At 41.4% G+C, this 21,141-nt stretch overlaps 2 protein-coding genes across 2 annotated transcripts in view; one reads left to right on the top strand and one right to left on the bottom strand.

Moving 5' to 3' along the window:
- LOC309656442 (uncharacterized protein) overlaps nucleotides 1-3,884 on the bottom strand; it is a 14,924-nt gene extending 11,040 nt beyond the window's left edge. The window contains exon 1 of the mRNA XM_082452974.1: nucleotides 954-3,884. Coding sequence (XP_082309100.1) covers nucleotides 954-1,258 — 305 coding nt within the window. The 5' untranslated portion in view covers nucleotides 1,259-3,884. The remainder of the gene's footprint in view (nucleotides 1-953) is intronic.
- Nucleotides 614-21,141, top strand: HACD1 (3-hydroxyacyl-CoA dehydratase 1). The gene is made up of 7 exons (XM_082452943.1): nucleotides 614-980; nucleotides 10,484-10,605; nucleotides 10,794-10,808; nucleotides 10,885-10,973; nucleotides 13,607-13,728; nucleotides 18,164-18,342; nucleotides 20,971-21,141. Exons 1-7 carry the CDS (start codon nucleotides 724-726, stop codon nucleotides 21,051-21,053), a joined length of 867 nt encoding a protein of 288 aa, XP_082309069.1. The 5' UTR covers nucleotides 614-723; the 3' UTR covers nucleotides 21,054-21,141.

Genomic DNA, 21,141 nt, shown 5'->3' with positions numbered 1-21,141 from the left:
AAAAAAAGGAGACACAGAGTGCATAACAGTGGGATACTACGTTTCCTGCGGTAAGGGCTCTTGCTAGCTTTCCATCCGTAGGTTGCCTCTGTCTGCGCAAACTTTTCTCCTTTGGTATCTTGTCACGTCCTATTTCCTCCAGTTTCCCTCCAACATCCAGCATCCCGCGCTGCAGTGCAATGCACGCCCACAGAACACTGGCTCCAGTGCAATCCACGCAGGTGGGGGACTCCTATTCCACCCCCCGCCCCATGCCTGCTCCACTGGCTGGGAAAAGTGAAACAGGGTGAAAAGTGGGCGCTTCCTCCCCAGAAGTTCTTAAGAATGAGTCTTTGGCGGGAGGATCCCACGGCCTCTCTCCACCTCCAGAAACAATCTTACAGAAGTCTGGGCGGGGCAGGGCCACACCAAGTCCAAGTGCGTTTCGACTCAAGGCACTAACTAGCAAGGCGCCCGTCGTCTGCGCCGAGACGCCGCGGCTGTCTCCAAGAGGAGGCTCCCCCAGCTGACGAGGCGGATGGGTTTCCCCGGGAGCGGAGCTTGAGCTCGCACCCAGAGGTTCCCGGGACCCCCGTGCGCCCCTGCGCCCAGGACCGGCGGCCGGGTCCCCGCGCGGCGCGCGCTCTCGCGGGCCGGGGGCGGGGCGGGGCGGTGGCCCGGGGCGCCCGCTCCTCCCCCTGCGGGCGGCCAGGCTGGCGGCGCCGAGACCCCTGCGCGCTGCACATGGGGCGCCTGACGGAGGCGGCGGCAGCGGGCGGCGGCGCTTCAGCGGCGCGCTCGGCCGGGCCCCCTCCCGCTCCCCTGCCCCTCTCGTCCACGTCCCCCGGCTGCGCGGCCACCATGGCGTCCAGCGAGGAGGACGGCACCAACGGCGGCGCCTCGGAGGCCGGCGAGGAGAGGGAGGCCGCGGGCAAGGGGAGGCGCCGGGGCTTGCTGGCCACCTCCTGGCTCACCTTCTACAACATCGCCATGACCGCGGGGTACGTGCGACCAGAGGGGCCCTCCCCGCGCCGCCGCCGCTGGGCATTCCCCGCTCCGGGCGCCGGCGGGCCGGGGGGCGCGCCCGGCTCCGGGGAGGGGGCGGCGAGGGGCCGGGCGCGCGTGCGCGCCGGGAGGCGTGGTGGTCGCGGCGCGGGGGCGCGCGCGGCGGCCGTGGGGGAGGGGCGCCGCCGCCGCCGCCGCCGCCGCCGCCGCCTCCGGGCTTGAATGGAGCGTGGTCGGGGGGGCCAGGGGTGCCGGGGCCCTGCTCGCCGGGCATTGCCTAATACGGTGCACGGCGTGCACGGCGTGCGCGGCGGCCGCGGAGCGCGGGCCGGAGGTTAAGTATAGACCCGGGCAGGAATGCGGGGCCGCCCCGCGGGGGAGGCGGCTCCGGCCCGGCCGCCTCGGGCGCCGCTACTGCTGCTGCTCCTGGAGAAGCGCCGGGGTCCCGCCACCCTGGAGCCCGGAGCCGTCCGGCCGGGGGCCCAGACCCGCGTCCTCGGCCGCCGGCCCCTGGAGTGCGTGTCCTCGTGCCGCCGATGGCTGGGCAGTGTTCCTAACTATTCGTGTCGCTACGGGGTTTTTTGCTGTTGTTTTGGGTTTTTTTTAAGTAATAGTGCTCCCGAGAGCTTCTTACTTGGGACGGTTTTCAAAAAACCCTGCCGGATCGGAGCATAGCACTCGTGTCCAGCATCTTGTTGGCTCCGTGACTGATACCCTGTACTTTTATTTGTGGCTTTGAGTACGACTTACAAGTTAAGGTTACACAATGACTATCTCTCTGCAGAGAGCTGTCACAGTGACATGTGTCGACCGCTTTTCAAAACCGGCTGGGAAAATGCTCTTCCGTTTCTCAATGGCATTGCCGTTTAAAAAAGTTATTTTCCCGTTATCACATGAAGTATTATTAATCTACACAAATCTGGGGAAACGTTTAATACCTTTAACTTTCTCTAGGGCTTATAGAAAAATGTGATTGATAAAGATTTAATAAATGATTTGATGCAGTACTGAGTACCTATTATGTGCTTAATACCAAATACAGTTAATGAGAATATTGGTATCTATTGAGGATTCACTGTGCGCTAGGCACTGTGTCGGTCACTCTAGGTGTAGTATGTCATTTCAGGTCCTCTGCAGTCCTGTGAGGGGTGCATGATATTACATTTGATAGACTAGGAAACTGAGGCACAAATAGGTGAAGTAACTTGCTCAAGTTCCCAAAACCAGCAAGTGTCAGACTTGGATTTCGGCACAGTCTGAGTCCAGAGCCGTGCTACTTCTTTCCACTTCACTAAATTTTATAATCTTGAAAGGGAAAACTAATAGAGTCAAAGCTCCTGGAGAACAATTGAGTACCCACTGTGTGCTGCAGCCTTTAGATACCCTGGAGGCTGAAAATATCCTCTCTCCTCTGTGCTAGTCTCATCCAGTTAATAAACACTTCGGGGTCACCTACCATTTATTAACTGGTCTTGTCTCTTTCCTTCCCAGGCCACTCTCCCTTTTGAAGGCCGAGTTACCTTTTCAAAAAATGAAAATCAATGCATAACTCCAGTTTAAAGCCTTCGGTGACCCCCCCCCCCCATTACCTCCACTGTAGTGGAAGGGATTTAGGCTGTCTGTCGTTCAAGGCCCTTTGCAATATCTCCCTGATTTCCTCTTTCCAGTTTTATTGCTTTTGAAATCTCCTGTAACTCACTATGCCCTCAAACACCATGCAGTTTTATTTTCATGGCTCTCTCCATCTTTGCTCAGGCTGTTCATTCTTTGGATAATAATCCCTATGTTTCTGCTGTGACTTCTAGCCAAGCCACCTCTGAAGTATTCTGGGTCTCTTACCCGACCTGAAGCAGAATTAAATGTTCTCTCAGCTGTGTTCTCACACTTCATTCCTAACCTTCCTCCGTGGCTCAGCAAATTACTGCTTCCCCGAAACTTGTCTCCCTGCCTATGTTGAGAAGGTCCCTTGCCATTCTTATATCTGTTTAAAGGCAAGGGGAACGGAAATGGAATAATCCGTATAATTAACTCTTTGGAGGCTTTCTAAAGGCGTTGAGATTTGAAGAAGGGATAGGATTTGCTTATGTAGAGGGTAGATATTCTAAGTGGGATTAATTCTGGAAATAGGCATGAGATGCAAGAAAGCCTCCCGATTTAATTGGAGGGTTGGGGCAGAGGGGTAAATGAGTTGGCGAAGTTGTGGTGTTGAAAGTGGGACACACGCGTGTACATTTAGTGGTTTGGATAGCAAGAGGCTCTTTGTTGTTGGGTTTTTTTTCGCTTTTTCCCCCCCCAGCCTTACTGAGTTGTAATTGACATGGAACACTGTAAGTTTAAGGTGTACAGTGTGATTATTTGGTATATGTATGTATTGCAAAATGATTTGCACCATAAGATTAGTTAACACATCTATCACCTCCCATAGTTACCATGTTTATTTTGGGAATAAAAACATTTAAGATTCACTCTCTTAGCAACTTTTTTTTTTTTTGTATTGAAGTAGAGTTGATTTCCAACGTTGTGTGAATCTCTGCTGTACAGCAAAGTGACTCAGTTATGCACATACAGACGTTGTTTTTTTTTTTTTATAAGAGACTTTTTTTTTTTTAATTTATTTATTTATTTATGGCTGTGTTGGGTCTTCGTTTCTGTGCGAGGGCTTTCTCTAGTTGTGGCAAGTGGGGGCCACTCTTCATCGCAGTGCGCAGGCCTCTCACTATCGCGGCCTCTCTTGTTGCGGAGCACAGGCTCCAGACGCGCAGGCTCAGTAATTGTGGCTCACGGGCCTAGTTGCTCTGCGGCATGTGGGATCTTCCCGGACCAGGGCTCGAACCCGTGTCCCCTGCATTGGCAGGCAGATTCTCAACCACTGCGCCACCAGGGAAGCCCCAGACGTTGTTTTTTTATACTCTTTTCCATGAAGGTTTATCACAGGATATTGAATAGAGTTCCCTGTGCTACACAATAGGACCGTGTTGTTTATCCATCCTATATATATACTAGTTTACATCCGCTAATGCAAAGGTTCTTTTTGTTCATTTGCTTGTTTTGTTTTTCTCTTTTAGCAGAACTTTGGAGGGTTTATTAATTTTTTTGTAATAGTTTTGAAAACAATCAAAATAATATTTAAGAAATAAAATTTTACATAAATGTAGAAAAGAACTTGCCTAATTCTATAAGCTTAGCATGGCCTTTCATTTTTCCTTGTTATCGCTCATGTGAGTTACTTCCTTCAGATTTTTACTCAAATCTCCATTTTCAGGGAGGCCTTCGTGGCTATCTTCATTCAAATAGCAACCGCACACAAACACTCCTTATCCCCCTTGCCTGCTTTATTTTTCTCTATCGTACTTATTACTGTATAACTGTACGATGAATTTTACTGATTCATCCTGTTGCCTATTGTCTGTGTCATCCTGTATCAGTGTCAGCTCCGTGAAGCACTCAAGAAATATTTGTTGAGTGAATGAATGCACATTATAGGGTATTGTAGTTACAGTATCTGCTGTGTAGGATATTCTGTTTTCACTCACTGTTTCACCAAATATTTCTATGTAGTTTTCATAATTACACTCTTTTATGGTTACATAAGAGGGAATAGAGTTAAGGTACGGTAATGGACTAAATCATGCCTCTAATGACGTTTTGCTTTAATTTGTTTCTCTTGAATTTGTTGTTTAGGATGAATTCCTGGAGCAGAACTACAGGATGTAATTAATTTAATTAAGTAATAATGTAATTTAAAGGATGTGAGGATTTTTATTGTACTTGCTCACAACAGATGCTTGACTAGGAAAGTGAGCATTTCTCTCTCTCTCTCTTTTTTTATTTTTTTGCTTTGCTACAAACACTTTCGAAGCCCGCATGTGTTAGTGCTTTATCCTAGGTCAAGTGAGGGACAAAAGCTAAATATTTTAGGCCCTGTCCTTGTAGAAGTGCCACCTGGGGCATTTGTAGATTGCAATAAAAGACAGGATGAAGTAAGTTCCGCAGAGGTGTCAAGTCAGACAGGTAGGGAGGATCAGAGAAAGCTTTGGGGGCGGAGGGGGACCATCGCATTCCAGCTGAGCTTTGAAGGATGAGTAGGATTTACTCGGCAGGGATGAGGAAAGGGCAGGAGTTAGGGGACAACTCATGCTGACATGCCGTTGGGGTGACCACAAGTGGGCCTGCAGTGTAGGCTGGGAAAGGAAGTTGGACGGGGAGCCTGGCTCACTGCACAGGCCTTACATGCCTCGCTAACATGTTTGGATTTTAACCTGTAAACAGTACGGGAAGGTGTTAATTGAAGGTTATGTTTTCACTCCTTTTTAGCTGGGTGACCTCAGATAAGTTCCATAACCTCTCTGACCCTGGGTTTTCTCATCTGTCAAAGGAGCAAACCAACTACTTTGCTAGGTTATTACAAGGAATTAAGAAATAGTGGATATGAAGTGGTCGGCAGGGTGCTGGACACACACAGTGGGTATTTAGAAATGATAATTCCTCCTCCTAGTGGTGAATTTAAAAATGCACTTCATGCAGAAAGAAACTATGTAAGATATTCTCACAGTGTACATAGTCTGCGTTAGCACGTACATTTCTTGAAGTGTTAAGTGACAGACATATATTATATTCCCGAGGTAGGTGGATCCATGTATGAACCTACCACAACTTGTTTATCCTTCATCTGTGGATGGACATTTGGGTTCTTTGCAGTTTGGGGCTATGACAGATGACGTGGTGAGCATGTGCATGCAAGTCTCGTGTGGACACACGCTTTCATTTTCCTTGGGTAAATACCTATGAGTAGAATGGCTGCGTCATATGGTAGTCACGTTGCTGGTTTCTTATGAAACTGCCAAACTGTTTTTTCAAAGTGGTTGTACAGTACATCCCCACGGGCAGTGAATGAGCTTTCCGGTTGCTGCACAGCCGCATCGGCACTTGGTGTGGCCAGTCGTCATAACTTTATACCTTCTAAGTGGTGTATTGTGTTACTGTGATTTTAATTTGCATTTCCCTAGTGACTAATGACCCTGAGCATCTTTTCATGGGTTTACTTACCAGTTGTGTACCTTTTTTTGGTATAGGGTCTGTTTACATCTTTTGCCCACTTTTTATGGGTTTGTTGTTTGATTTTCAACTATCGAATTTTGAAAGTTCTTTATATAGTCTGGATACAAGTCCTTTATCAGATATGTGATTTGTAAATATTTTCTATCAGGTATGGCTTGCTTTTTCATTCTCTTCACAGTGTCTCTCAAAGAGCAGAAGGTCCTAATCTTACCGAAGTCCAGTTTATCTGGTTTTTTTCTTTTATGAACCTTTCAGCTTAACTCTGTTGGCATGAGTGCCTTATGTGTGATAAATTGAAACACATGTTGGCTACTAAACGAGTCTGCATGTAGTCTAGGAAAGGAAGTTTAGAGTTGTCAGTGAACACCACACGGACGTATGGATTGTATGAACGTCAAAGATCATCTCTGGTACAAGCCTCCAAATGGTTTCTTTGAAGGAGGTTGAAAGAAGAAGCGATAAAGTCAGAACATCATGATTTCTCCGTAACTGCCGAAATAATGGATCTGGACCATGATCATCAGTGCTAACATCACAAAGAAAAGGGACAGCCAGAAATTTCGGGCTCCCTGGGGAAGTACACAACATAACGGAGAAATTACCCTTGAATGTGAATCTGTCTGATCAGTCCTTTAGAACGAACTACGCACTCACAGGAAATACAGGGGCCAGAAGAACATAATAAATGACATGTGGGTATCCGATTAGCAAAACCCAGACCGAGGGTAACTCTGCAGGAACCACTCAGGGTCTTCAACAGATAAATTTCACGAGAAAGAGGGGAGGAGAGATGAGGATGGATGGAAGGAGGTGAAACCTATAGATTTAAAAGAGTCATAAAACACATAGCAACTAATTGCAATGTATGAATCTTATTTCAATCATGATTTTAAAAAATTATAAGACAGTTAAGGAAATTTGTATCTTGACTCTAAGTTTTGTGATTGAAGAAGTTATTGTTCAATTCTTCACATGGGATAGTGGTGTTTTGGTTATGTTTATGAAAAATAAACCTTTTAGAGATACATAATTAAGCATTTATGAATCATATTATAGGATGTATGAGGTTTGATTCACAATAATCAGGGAGGAAGGCTTGTGGGGAAAGAAGTGAATAGAGGTTTGGATGAAACAAGATTGTTAATAAGATGATACTGGTTGAAGCCGGGCAGTGGGCAAATGGGGGTTCATCGTACCATTCATTCTCTATACCTTTGTATATGTTTGAAGTTTATAAAAAAAAATTTTAAAGCGGTGTTGAAATTAAGAAAAAAAAAGGAGTATAGGTGTAGATAACCAAGTTCTTCAAAAAGCAGGTGGTCTCCAAGAAATCTGAGGAGAAAAAGAAGCACCAGAAGGCAGCTAGAAGAAAGAGCTCCACCTTCAGTAAGATTTTTCAGGGAGATTGTAGGCATAGTGGCATGAGAAGAAGGCATTTAGTGAGTGTTAGAAGGTGTTTAGGAAGTTATGCCACATCTCTCTCGTTGCTGCAGTGTTCTGTCTCCACTTACTCACTTAAGAGTTCCTTGAGGCCAGAACTATGTCCTGTTTATCCCTAATTCCCCAGCACCTAGCACAGTACCTGTCCTGTATTGATCCTGAAGATAAATGAATAAATAAATGAATTAAGCAAGCGAGAAACCTTCTACATGTGGAACACATGTTTATGTTTTCCAAAGAGAGTGTTTTGTCAGGGACTGAAAGTGTCTGTTTGGGTTCATATTTAGGCAATCAGTAGCTCTGGCATATTTAAAAAAAAAAACTGTCCAAAAAAGAATTCCTAATTGTAGACACTCCGGTTGCTTTGGGAAATTTTAAAAATTACAGTTACTAAACTGACGGATATAGGAAGCACAACGTTAGCTGAATGTAGGGCCCTCAAGAGAGACTTTGATTCTCACCCTTTGTGATTGGGGGGCGCTTAGGAGGTGAACACGGGTTAGTTCAGATGAGTTCATGGCCATATTTACCAAAAAACAGATGGGAGGTTAGCATAGATAGTTCCATGGTCCTTTCTAACCCCAGAGTGTTGATTTCTTTTATTTCCAACAGGTTAGTGGTGATAGTATTGTAATACTGTACTAGTTGGTACAATACTGCCACCTATGGGACAACAGTAAAATTTGTTATGCTGTTAAAATGCATGGATTTTTATATCATGCCTTTAAAAATGTAGAAAACTTGCCATCTAAATTAATCTTTTGATGAATTCTTTTAAAAATCCTTAACTAACTGTAGGTTAACAGTTACCTCTTAAATCGGTCTTTGGTAAAAATCTGATTTGGATTTGTCTAAAAGAAAAGACAAGTATATGGGAAAATGTGAATGAAAATATTAAGCTTTTTGTTTTCTTGTTAGAAGTAGTGTAAGGACTTGGAATTGAGGATAATGAAATCAGAACATTTTAAACCTGGAAGGTACCTAAAACATTATCCAGATTAGCACACTCAGATTAGCCCAGCACAGGACTGAGTGTTGGCTCTGATGCGGGATGGAACCGTGAGTTGAATCCAGTAAAAGCCATAGTGCAGTAGAAAGGCAAGAGCAGTGAGGGTTAGGAGACCTCCACCATTAACTTACTTACTCTAAGCCTTAGGGTAAGTCACAGGATATCTCTGCATGGTGATTGTCTTGTATAAAACAGTGGCTTTCAAACTTTCTTGATAGCGTACTACTATCAGTTAAAATATTTGAGCGTAACATTCTGTATAGCTTTAAAAATTACTTACTATTTAAATACGTGAATTATTGTGATTAGCTAATATCCCAAGGCACAGTATATGCTTAGAGCCAGACCAGTACAGCAGAGTAGTTCAAGAGCATAGGCTGTGAGATGAGTGATGAGTTGAGGTCCCAGCTGACTGGCTCTAGGGCCCTTTCTGCCCATTTCCACAGCAGTGAAATAGGATAGTAGTAGTCGTTACCTCATGGGGTTATTGTGAGGATGAAATATTAATATATTAAATATGCATATAGGACAGTGTCTGGAACATTGAAAGCGCGCTGAAAGTGTACTTATCATTATCACTGTTATTATCCTTAATACTTCTGCATTGCAAAGGTCTTTGTGATAGTTTCTGGCACTTGCCTGATTTCTTGTCATATCTCACTAAAGGCCATTGTTTTTAACCTCATTGTGTGCTGGGAAGAGATTCCCGGGGTGGAAGTGCCTCTCTGCCATTTTCTTGCTGTTTGATCGAGTCTGCATTTTCACCCCACTCAGTCGGTCGTTTCTTTGCAGGCACCTTTAAGCCATTCGTCTATTTTACTGAGTGCTCTTTAATTAAAAAGTTAAACCTGTATAAAATTATTATAAATTTTATAGTTCATAAATCCATTTAACTAGACACTTTGGAGACCACTGTTTTCAAAAGCCTGGGATAGCTATTCATTTCCATGGGTGTATTATTAAGGATTTTTAAAAGTTACAGGTGACACAACTTTTTTAAACTTCAAAGTGCTTTTGTAATTGCAATGGAAACTGGAAAAAAAAAATTACCTCTCATCAGTGGCTCTTGGAGATTGAGTACCGGGGTGAGAAAGCTGGTCTCCACAGGTGTAGCTTGTATTTTTAAGTACCATTAATTCACAGCAACTATATTTAATGTATAAGTGTAAGTTAAAAGGGGGGAGGGGGCATATGTATTTTTTCTTTTTCGAAAACAAACTTTTTTTTCAATTGAAGTATAGGTGATTCAGGTGTGCCACATAGAGATTCAGTATTTGTATAGAATATACTCTATTTGAAGTTATTACGAAACAATGGCTGTATTTCCCTGTGCTGTACAATATATCCTAGTTGTTTATTTATTGTATACATACTAGTTTGTATCTCTTAAGCCCCTACTCCTGTCTTGCCCCTCCCCCCTGCTCACTCCACCCTTGGTAACCACTAGTTTTAAAACACACTGTTTAAAAGCAGGCTTATGTCTGACCTTCTATATGTGTCCCTTCTGTGGCACCACAATTGTTTTTAGTTAGAGAAAATTATAAAAATGTTAATTAAGGATTCTTTTTAAAGATTTTTACCTACAATTACTTATAAATATATACTATATATTTGTATAAAATACATATTTATACACACACAGCTTTTCACCTCAAATTTTTATATAATTATTAAATGCTTTATAATGACTTCATTTTTGGTACAGAAACCTGTTTCTTCAGTCCGTCAGTTTATCTGCTGAGACCAAAAATACAATGCACATTGTTTGACATTTGTATGTAGTTGATCTCGAATATGTTCTCCTTATTCCCTTGAAGAGTCAATGTAAAAACGATATTTGTCATTTCTTCCTATGGGTTTTTAAAATAGAATAATGAACTGAGAGCATAATAGCACATACATGTTATTACTGTATAAATTATGGCATTTCTTTACAGGATTCAGTGGAATTCGTTGTGATAGAATTTTATAAAACGCTTTTATTTTCTCTAGGTGGCTGGTACTAGCTATTGCCATGGTACGTTTTTATATGGAAAAAGGAACACACAAAGGTTTATATAAAAGTATTCAGAAGACACTTAAAGTTTTCCAGACATTTGCCTTGCTTGAGGTAGGTTTCCGACGACGCTGTTTTTCTGTCACTGTCATATTTATTTGAAAATATATCAGTTGAGCAAAATCAGTCTTATTTTGCTGATTATTTACTCCCTACAGATGCATTTAAAACCAGCCATGACAGGAATTTATTTTATGTTGTATGCTGTTGACATGTGATTTTTTTTGTGTGTTTGCTTACAGGTAGTCCACTGTTTAATTGGTGAGTTTTTGATTTAATTTTTATGTTTGGCATAGATTGCACTTAGGGCAGTGGTTGACTTGTTTTTTTCTTTAAGGAATTGTCCCTACTTCTGTGCTTGTGGCTGGGGTCCAAGTGAGTTCAAGAATCTTTATGGTGTGGTTCGTTACTCACAGTATAAAACCAGTAAGTGACACGACACTTCGTCTCCTTGCGCCTGCAGGAAAGCTTTCTTAGTAATAGGAATCCAAAACATTAACTGTATTTCAGGAAGCAGAACCTTTGGCCAAAGAAAGGTTGGGTTTGGATGTTAAGTGTGATTGTACACTGACTTAGTGCGTTCGTAGAATGGCTTTGAGACACCAGCAAAACCAAAAATTGGCATTTTTATAGCCATATAAAATGGGGTTTTCCAATTTTTAAAAAATTTTTTATTTTAGGCCGCGTTGGGTCTTCGTTGCTGCGCGCGGGCTTTCTCTAGTTGCGGCGAGTGGGGGCTACTCTTTGTTGCGGTGCACGGGCTCTAGAAGCGCAGGCTTCAGTAGTTGTGGCGCATGGGCTCAGTAGTTGTGGTTCGCGGGCTCTAGAGCGCAGGCTCAGTAGTTGTGGCGCATGGGCTTAGTTGCTCCGTGGCATGTGGGATCTTCCCGGACCAGGGCTGGAACCCGTGTCCCCTGCATTGGCAGGCGATTCTTAACCACTGCGCCAGCAGGGAAGTCCCTATCCACTCTTTTTTTTCTAAGATTCTCGTCCCATATAGGCCATTACAGAGTATTGAGTAGAGTTCCCTGTGCTATACAGTAGATCCTTATTAGTTATCTATTTTATATATAGTGGTATGTATGTGTCCATCCCAGTCTTCCAATTTATCCCTTCCGCCTCTTTTTTATCCTACAGAAAATCTCTTGCTTGATTTTACTCTTTAATCTTCTCCCACAGTGGTATCCCATGGGCATCTTTCCACCCATCTTTAATTAATTCAACCAGCATGTATTGAGTGCACTCTATACCCCTGGCACTGTGCTTACTTCGGGATTTACAGAGATGAGTAAGTCAGTCTCAGCTGTCAGGGGGACTGACCGTCGGGCAGTAGGGGGCAGCCCTACAGATGCTGACTCGTCCGACAAGTATGAATTACACGCCTTTTCTGTTCCTGACGCTGTGCCGGGAATCTGGCTATTTATAATACCCATATGGTTCCCACCTCATGGAGCCTGGAATTGGGAGAGATGGTACACAAGTTGCTACAGAAATAATTGTTTGATTATACTAGTGTTAGTGCTTTGAAACAAGAGGCCCGTGTGGATTGCAGTAACCGGCAGACTTGGCCTGACTTAGGGAGCGAAGGAAGGCTTCCCCGAGGAAGGAGTGTATCAGCTGAGGGCTGTAGATATACGAGAGTTTGGCAGACAAATCCTGATAGAAATTGGCAAGTGTTATAATACAGCTATGAACACAGTACTGTGAGAACAAGGAACGGGAGCACGTGACTGCTCAGGGTGAGAGGAGGGGTTTGGGACAAGTTTTCCAGAGCCCGTGGTGGTTAGCTGGATCTTAAAGGTGAGAAAGGGTTTTCCATGGGAAGTATTGATAAAGGGAGGAGCATTCAGGGACTTCCCTGGTGGCACAGTGGTTAAGAATCCGCCTGCCAATTCAGGGGACACGGGTTCAAGCCCTGGTCTGGGAAGATCCCACATGCTGCGGAGCAACTAAGCCCGTGTGCCACAACTACTGAGCCTGCACTCTAGAGCCCGCGAGCCACAACTACTGAGCCTGCGCTCTAGAGCCCGCGAGCCACAACTACTGAGCCTGCGCTCTAGAGCCCGCGAGCCACAACTACTGAGCCTGCGCTCTAGAGCCCGCGAGCCACAACTACTGAGCCTGTGCTCTAGAGCCCGTGAGCCACAACTACTGAAGCTCATGCACCTAGAGCCCACGCTCTGCAACAAGAGAAGCCACCGCAATGAGAAGCCCGCGCACCGCAACGAAGACCCAACACAGCCAAAAATAAGTAAATAAATTTATAAAAAATGAAAAGGGAGGAGCATTCTATTGATAATTAGAGGGAATGGCGTGTGTTAAGACACATTCAGAGCATATTCTGGAAATAATACAAAGTTTTGTGTCCCCAGAGAGAGCTGGGGGTGGGGTTGAGTCGTTGCACCAGAAGTCGAGATTTCTGAGCTCCAGCTGTAAAGATCCTTGAACATCATGCTCAGGTGGGAGGGTTTTACCCTTTCCTCCTGGTAAGCAGTGGGGAAGCCATGAAGCTTTTAAATCCCGGGACTAGCACCTTCCAATTTTGTTTCTGTTGGTTTGCTTCTGTGTTTTGCTTTTAAGAGAAAACGTCCACCTCTGAAGTGGAGACTGCATAGGGGACTGTCTGCATGAGAGGTGATCAGGTCCTGAATTGACACCTCGGTAGCAGGGCTGCAGTGAGTGGGCAGATTCGGGAGTTAGTGCTGCAGTAGGATGGGTGTGATTTGACGACCAATAGAAAGTCCAAGGGTCAGATTGTTCCCATACTGGTTTTGAGGGGCTGATGTTGTCCTGGGATGGTTGAGTTACTGGCTGGAGTGAAGGGTGAGACAGAGAACCCAATAGAAATTTGACCATTCCTGTGCTTAGAGCACATTTAAATCGCGTGTTTGTAAAGACTTATGTAATGGTGATTGCATTGCGTTTTCTGTATTGCATCTGTCTAACCCTAGCTCTCCGTTATGATAAAAGGCACGTACTAAATAATAAACAGAAAATATCTTCGTGGAGAAAGAAGTTCAAGGTTAAACAACCCTGTGGCTTTCTCTGTAATTCTGCAGATCCAGAATGAGGAGAGCGTGGTGCTTTTTCTGGTCGCATGGACGGTGACGGAGATCACTCGCTATTCCTTCTACACATTCAGTCTTCTCGACCACTTGCCATACTTCATTAAATGGGCCAGGTGGCGACGATGTCTTGCAGTTTAGTTGCTCTCGGTCCTGCGCATGCGTGTTTGGTGTGCTGAGCTAACACAGAGAATTAAAATGTGTGTCTTAGCCCTGTGTTGCCAGGAGGCTGCTGTTTTTGAAATTAGCAGTGTTATAACTTGCATTCTAAAGGCTTAATTTAATGACCAGGCAACAGTCATATTAACATACATCTTGAGTGAAAGCAATGCCAAACTACATTAGTGTCCTTAGCCTCTGAATCGGTCATTCATTTTTCCTTGAAAGCAAAATATACATCTTTGGGATTACATTAAATCAACTCTTGGACAAAAATATGGCATTTTGTTTGATTGACTTAAATTTTTTTTTTGACAACTCACAAAGTTTTTATTCTACAAAACAAAGTTAGGAAAATAAGCTAAAACACTAAAAATAAACTTTTAAAATAGTCAAGCTTTAGTAACAAAATGCATATTAAAGAAATTATTTGAAACTTCCAGTGCATAGAAATTATTTTAACACGACAGACTTTCATTGAATTAAATACATACTGTTCTTGTAATTGCTAACAGTGGCCCTTACATCAATCACTGATTGATTTAAATTACTTTAATATTCAACCTAGTGTCCACAAGTTTTAGTATCTTATATATACAATGTCAACTTTTTTGTGTGTGTATAAAGTAGCAGAGACAGACATTTAAAAAAGTCACCCTTAGAGACTTCCCTGGCGGTCCAGTGGTTAAGACTCCTTGCTTCCACTGCAGGGGGCGCGGGTTCGATCCCCAGTCAGGGAACTCGGGGGACTAAGATCCTACATGCCGCACGGCACGGCCAGAACAACAACAAACAAACAAACAAAAAAGTCACCCTTATTTGAAACTGTATTATTTGTTATGAGGACAAAATTTATATTTCAAGGGTTCTAAACATAGCTCTCCCGAAGCAACAGTTTTTAAAGCAGAAGATGTTCCGTCCTTTTTAAAGTATGCGTTCTTCGAGCAGCTGATATTTTACAAAGTTATTATAAAAACAACTTATTATTTGTGCCCTTTGGAGAACAAATCACAAACCAGCATAGATTTGTTCATTTCATTCTCCATGTTGCACTTAGAGTCGAAATAACAATAATAACAGTAACATATGCTGTGTACCTACTGCATACCTGAGGTGCAGGTGTGAGTGCAACAAAATCTCTGTCCTCTCAAGATGGAGGGGACAGAAAATACAACAGCTAACAGGTGTGAGAAATGCCAGGTGGTGAGAAGTGCAGGGGGGCAGTTGGGTTAAGAAACGTCTATCCCATATACGTCTATGTAGATAGGTAAATTAGATAGATAGATACGATAGATAAGTTAGATAGATAAGATAGATAGGTAGATAGATAGATAGATAGGTAGGTATCCCACATAGGTGGAATACAAGAGTTCGACAGTATTTTCATTCGTTAAATTTTTTTATTAAGCTACAAAAGTAATACGCTTTCATTGTGAAAAAAATCTCAAATAGTTTTAGTATATAGAATAAACATGGAAAGTTCCTGTTTGTACTTGTACCTGAGCCCCACTCCCTTCCCTCAGAGAGAGAAAGTTGGGAGTTTACCATCAGACTTTTTCTTAATAACAGCAATGTGAACATACAGATGTGAGTTTTTAAAAACATAAATAGGATGACATGATACTTGATTTTTGTTTATATATTGGAGATCATTTTTTCTTTTTTTAAATCAGTACAGGTCCATTTAGATCTAACTCTCTAACTCTTAATGCTGCATAATATTCCATAGTATGACTGACTCAGTTCTATATTGCTAGAACTTAGATTATTCCCAGTTTTCTGATGCTGTAAATACTGCTTTGTGATATTAAAAACAATGCTATATCCATATTTCCATTATTTTTTAAAACTCTGATATTTGTATTAATCCATAGCTAACTTATAAAGGTAACTCGTAACTAGTGTCAGACTTGTTTTTGCTCCCCTTATACAAAAAGCCTAACACTTTTTATTAAGTAATTAATTACTCCTTTTTCAATAACTCATATTGTACATGTTCAAATATAATAAATTAGTATATATAAATAACCTAAAAGAATAAAAACCTTTTAAATTGCCTATATTCCCCCTACAAAGGATAATCACTCTTAATTATATATCCTTTCAAACGTTTTTATATTCTCTAGCTCTTTTTTAGATATTTGTGGCTTACCATTTTGAATATGACAAAATACTTCAAAATTATAGTTTGAGCTTAAACGTTTCGTCTGTCATAAGAAGGTTGCACTACCATTTATAAGCATTTGGCAAGATTGGCAGTTTGGAATGTAGCTGGATTCTAATCCCAGAATGCATCTCATGCCATTTTGAATGACCTCAGTCTTTCAGACCTCTAGCACCTTTGAAAATACTAATTCATAATATAGTCTCTTTTTGTTTGCTGTATTTATAAAATTTGTTTGCGGGAGATAATGGTCTTTAATGCTTTGCCCGCCTTTTAGAATGCATTTGCATGTCTTGAATTTCTGGAAAAGTTCCAAACTCTACCATTGCATGTTTAAATTTGCTGTTAGAAATCCTTTGTCAATGGCCTTAATGTTAAACAGGTTACTATAAAATCTTTCAACTTTTGAATGCACATGTTAGCATAATACATCACGTCAGTTAAGCATAATCGTGAATAATTATGTTTCATGTCAAAAATCTTAAAGACCCCAACCAGCCATATATTAGCCAACCCCATTAAATAACCTAAAATAACATTTATATTTATGTTCCAGTGTTGAAGCTATTCTCAAGTAAAGCTTAAAAATGGCTTCTTATTTATAAAGAGTTGCCCTACTGTGATGGTTTGGATATACTTTGATTCTATTTATCTGTCAGCCGTGTTCCTAGAAAAACCCACTGAATAGATAAATGCATAATGTTATGTTTTCATATTGATTTCCATTTTAATTTCAAAAATGCATTCCCTTCAAAAAATTTTTTGATGACAATTAGGAATCTGTAAGGAAACATCATATCTCTTTCTGAATAAGTAGTTAAATCTGTCATGCTGCCATCAGAGCTTAGAGAGTTGGTGACATAGAGGCTTTTTAAAGTGCAAATAAAGTCAAATAAATTGTGTAATTTTTTCCCATTTCATTAAAAATAATCACGTCTTTAAGGCTTTAACCTAGTTTATACTTAGTGTGATTTTTTTTCACTTAAAGAACAGTCTTACCCCCCCAAAAATATCATCTGAGAGTCACATAAAGTTAAAAAAAAATTTAAGAGGTTTGAATGTCTTACTTAAGAAGGGAATATAAAATGCTCAGTTATGTACTTTTAAATTGAGGTAGGAAATTGAGGTTGGAAAAAATTGATTTAAATAATCCACACATAACTACACAAGGCTGGTGAGGAAGCAGGTGGCATGCACAAGGCAAGGAGGGGACACAGAGGGACAGTAGAAGGATCATTTTCTTTCTTTACCAGTTCATCTATTTTGGCAAATAATTCTGCCCCCCTCTGTCCCCCCTTGCATATCCTTGGCACATAGGAATAAGGAGACTTAAGAAATGTCGTTACCTTGGGCGCTTGAGGCTGTCCTGCGGGTCCACCAGTGGACACTTGTGCAGTGTTCCTCTAACTGTAGGCGGAAGTGATGCTGGGCCCACTCTGTGTTGGAGGATACTCCGCAATCCAAATGAACAAACTGTGATTTGGATTTTGACTAGAACTCTCTCAACTCTCTTTTAAGCAAGCTGACTATTCCTTTAATGTGCAAATTCAGGAAACGACCTGTCTTCCTTGTTTTGTCGTGAAAGCAGTTTTAGACAGTATGTTCGTTAGTAGTTACTGACGCTTCAGGTGGTTTTATCAGTTTTCTAAAATAGTCATTCTTTTAATTAGTAGCCACAAAGCGTTTTCCAAATGTCTCCAAACAACGACTTTGGCAATTTCAAGATTTAGATATAAAATTAGGATCATAACTGGTCTCTTTTAAAAACACAGCATTTGATCAACTAATGACTAGCTGCAGGGAAAAAAAAATCAGTATGATTCCAGGTGTCAAAGCAGTTACTTTTACAATGCCTTACAATGCTTACATTTACTTTACAATACACTGTAATAGTTATAATACTTGTATACTTTATCATACTTAACTGCATCAGTCACTGACTTTAAAATGTATTGTTATTTCAGTCCTGTAAAGTAAGTTGACTTCTTACTTTATTAAGCTCTTGCCACTTAAAATGGAAACTACTATAAGAAAAGAAAAAAACGATGATAATTAAATTAATAAGCAAATGATTAAAGTGAAAAAAAATTAACCTTGTTACGTGAGGTTAATATAAGTATGTATAGAAAGGAGAATTTTTAAGCTTAAATAAAGTAGTAGCAAAAGAGTCATGATATAAAATCCAATAATTATTCTAGAAAATAATTGTCAGGTTTTTCTCTCTCCAGATATAATTTTTTTATCATCTTATATCCTGTTGGAGTTGCTGGTGAACTTCTTACAATATACGCTGCCTTACCATATGTGAAGAAAACAGGAATGTTCTCAATAAGACTTCCCAATAAATACAATGTCTCTTTTGACTACTATTATTTTCTTCTTATAACCATGGCCTCGTATATACCATGTAAGTATGTCTCTATTAGTATTATACTTTGATTTAGCATATGCTGTGAAAGTTTTTCAGAAGATGTCATAAAATGCCAGATTAATAAGGAGGAATAATGTCTTACAAATACATCAAAACCTCCGTTCAGTGCCACATGTATTCATAATTTGAAATAACTGAAGGGTGAGTTGTGAGAAAAAAAGGTAAGTAAATTAACACACAAATGATTGCCTTCTCAAAATCACTTAAAAATAAGCTTAGTATGATTTATGTTTTTAAAGAAAAGATAAAGCCTGCAGTGAACTCTTTGAAAGCATTTAGAATTATATATCGAACATGAACATTTTATCCAAGAAAATCTGAGGTCATTTCTATTCATTAAGCACATACTTGGAAAGATCATCCAGGAGTACTTGTTAGCCTTATGTGTGTTGCCCTGTGTACTAGAAAATAATAAAAAAACTGCTTTTCTTAAAATATTTTGAATAACTCAGTCTTTCCACTAATTTCTCCTCACCTTTCAATAGTTGCAGTGAATTGGTGAGACTCTATTCATTTCATTTAAATACAAAGTGGTGTATTTTTAGGTCAGATTTTGATAATCACTAGCAGGAAATATGAAGATAAAGCAAAGCTGTTATTTGCCCTCCTCAATAAAATTAGAGACTCTGGGGTCAGTGCGGGGGAAAAGAGAAATGAGAAATGTTTATAGAATCTAAAATTGACATTGACGCAATATGAAATATTTCATCTAAAGAGGATGAACATAAAATTTGGCCACTTCCTTGGGACCTCCAACTTTTAAGCTTTTCCAAAATCAAAATTGCCTTGATGGTCATATAGTGATTTTATTCCCCTCACCTTCTCCCATCTCAGCCTGACTCTCCTCCGATTATCCACCAGGGCAAGTTCAGCAGGGCTCGGGGATGGTGTGCCTATGACACTTGTTTCTTCCCCTGCTTTTCGCAACATCTGGTGCATGGCAGCACACCTGGAGCAGAGCCGGACCTGTCCTATCATAGTTACAGGTTCAGGTCTTGGGTTGCCTTTTTCCTCACAGCCACTGAGGCATCTCTGTGGAAGCCCAGGGCCCAAGAGATCATGGTTTGAAACCATCAAACCAGTAACTTGTGACTGTGCATTTTCAGGTGTCCTGTGAAGACCAGCCTTTGCCAGTAGCTGCTTCTCAGTTTAGGAGGCTGTCAGTTACCTGAGAGCCCCGCCTGCTGGAGGATCAGCCAGCCAGGGGGGGTGTTTTCCACCTGATTATTAGTATTAGTAGTAATAGCAACTAATTATACTTTGCTTATTAAATCCTTTGCTAATTACAAGTATAAAAGTACATTTTGGGCACTTGGGGCTCAAAAGAAGTCCTTTTAGTTCTCATTTATCAATGGGAACATTAGAGATTAGAGAGGTTAAGTGAATTGCTTTAAAAATCGCTCAGCTAGTAACTAAGATCAAGGTTTGAACTCAAGCCCATACTTCTACTAAACTACTCAAGATGTTATAGAAGTATTTGCAAAAATCGGTCAGTTAGCTTTAAGTCTATATGGCCTGAATATATTTAGGCCCTTAGGTATAATATGATGGTTACATTAATGAAGGTTGGATACCTAAATAAAAAAATGAAGTCTTTTATGCATTTTGGCTCCATTTGAGCTAAGTTCAAAAAGTAGTTACCCACAGTTGCCTAAGCAAAATATTCAAAGCTTGTTTTGTCATTAGGTTCATTAGTTTTGGCTATTATGTTCATCATTTTCAGAGATATTTGTATACTTGTATTGTTTGTAGCTGATGTTAATTTGTTCATGCACCAACATTTACCCTATGATTTAAAGTACTGGTTCAAATTGGCTCAAAGTAATTCTCCAAATTTGACAGGGTGGATGGCCATTTGTCTAACTGACCTAATACATATACGTTTGTGTGTGTGTACCAGACTACCCTTATGCCCAGCCAAGAGGGGCTTTTGCTCTGGGCCCAGTTTTAGATAGAGGGCCCTGTCCTGGTTCACCGCTGATCACCACTCCACACAGGACCCCCTTCCTTCAGATCACGTCCTGGAAAACCGGGACCATGGAATTTGCAACCCAGATGGCACTGAGCGTGCATCTAGACTGCATAACTCTCTTCCCCAGTCTGTTCTCCTGAGGGTTAACACTGTGTACACATCCCTGAGATCAGGGGGCAGCTGTTTGTGAGGTGGATGGATGCAGCTGGGTTGTGTGGGCTTGGACATCCACACAGATGTTCCCAAGACCCCTCATGGTACAGGACAGCCGATGGAACGGAGAGAAGGGGCCAGGTGGGGCAGCTTTCCTTGTGCAGCAGTGTTCTGGCACGGTATTCCGAAGAGTTATAGAATTCTAAATTCAAACATGGCCTTCCAGGTCATTATGAAGATATATTTATCAAAATATTTAAGTTTGCTGAAAGGACTGATAGTTTATGGCATTAAAATATTTAGGCGTATGGTATGTGGCCCTCCATTTGTATGCTTACCCTGAGCCCTGTAAATATTAGGGGGGTCGTAGCAATTGTATATGATGTGCTTGCTTTCGAAGTCCGCCATGTTTAAGAGGTTTCAAGCATAAAAGATTTCCAACCATAGCTTACCTTCTCTGTTTCCTTTTTTCAATTAAGTGTTTCCACAACTCTACTTTCATATGTTACGTCAGAGAAGAAAGGTGCTTCATGGAGAGGTGATTGTCGAAAAGGATGATTAAATGATCCCTACAACAAGGTGCTTTTTCCAGAATAACCAGGATTACTTGAGTCCAAGTTTTAATAATAAGAATAAACAGCTTCATGAAA

Source organism: Balaenoptera physalus (assembly GCF_965194825.1).
Source record: "Balaenoptera physalus genome assembly, chromosome: 2".
Lineage (NCBI taxonomy): Eukaryota > Metazoa > Chordata > Mammalia > Artiodactyla > Balaenopteridae > Balaenoptera > Balaenoptera physalus.
The sequence above is the reverse complement of the archived record's forward strand: the minus strand, read 5'-3'. Positions and strand labels throughout refer to the sequence as shown.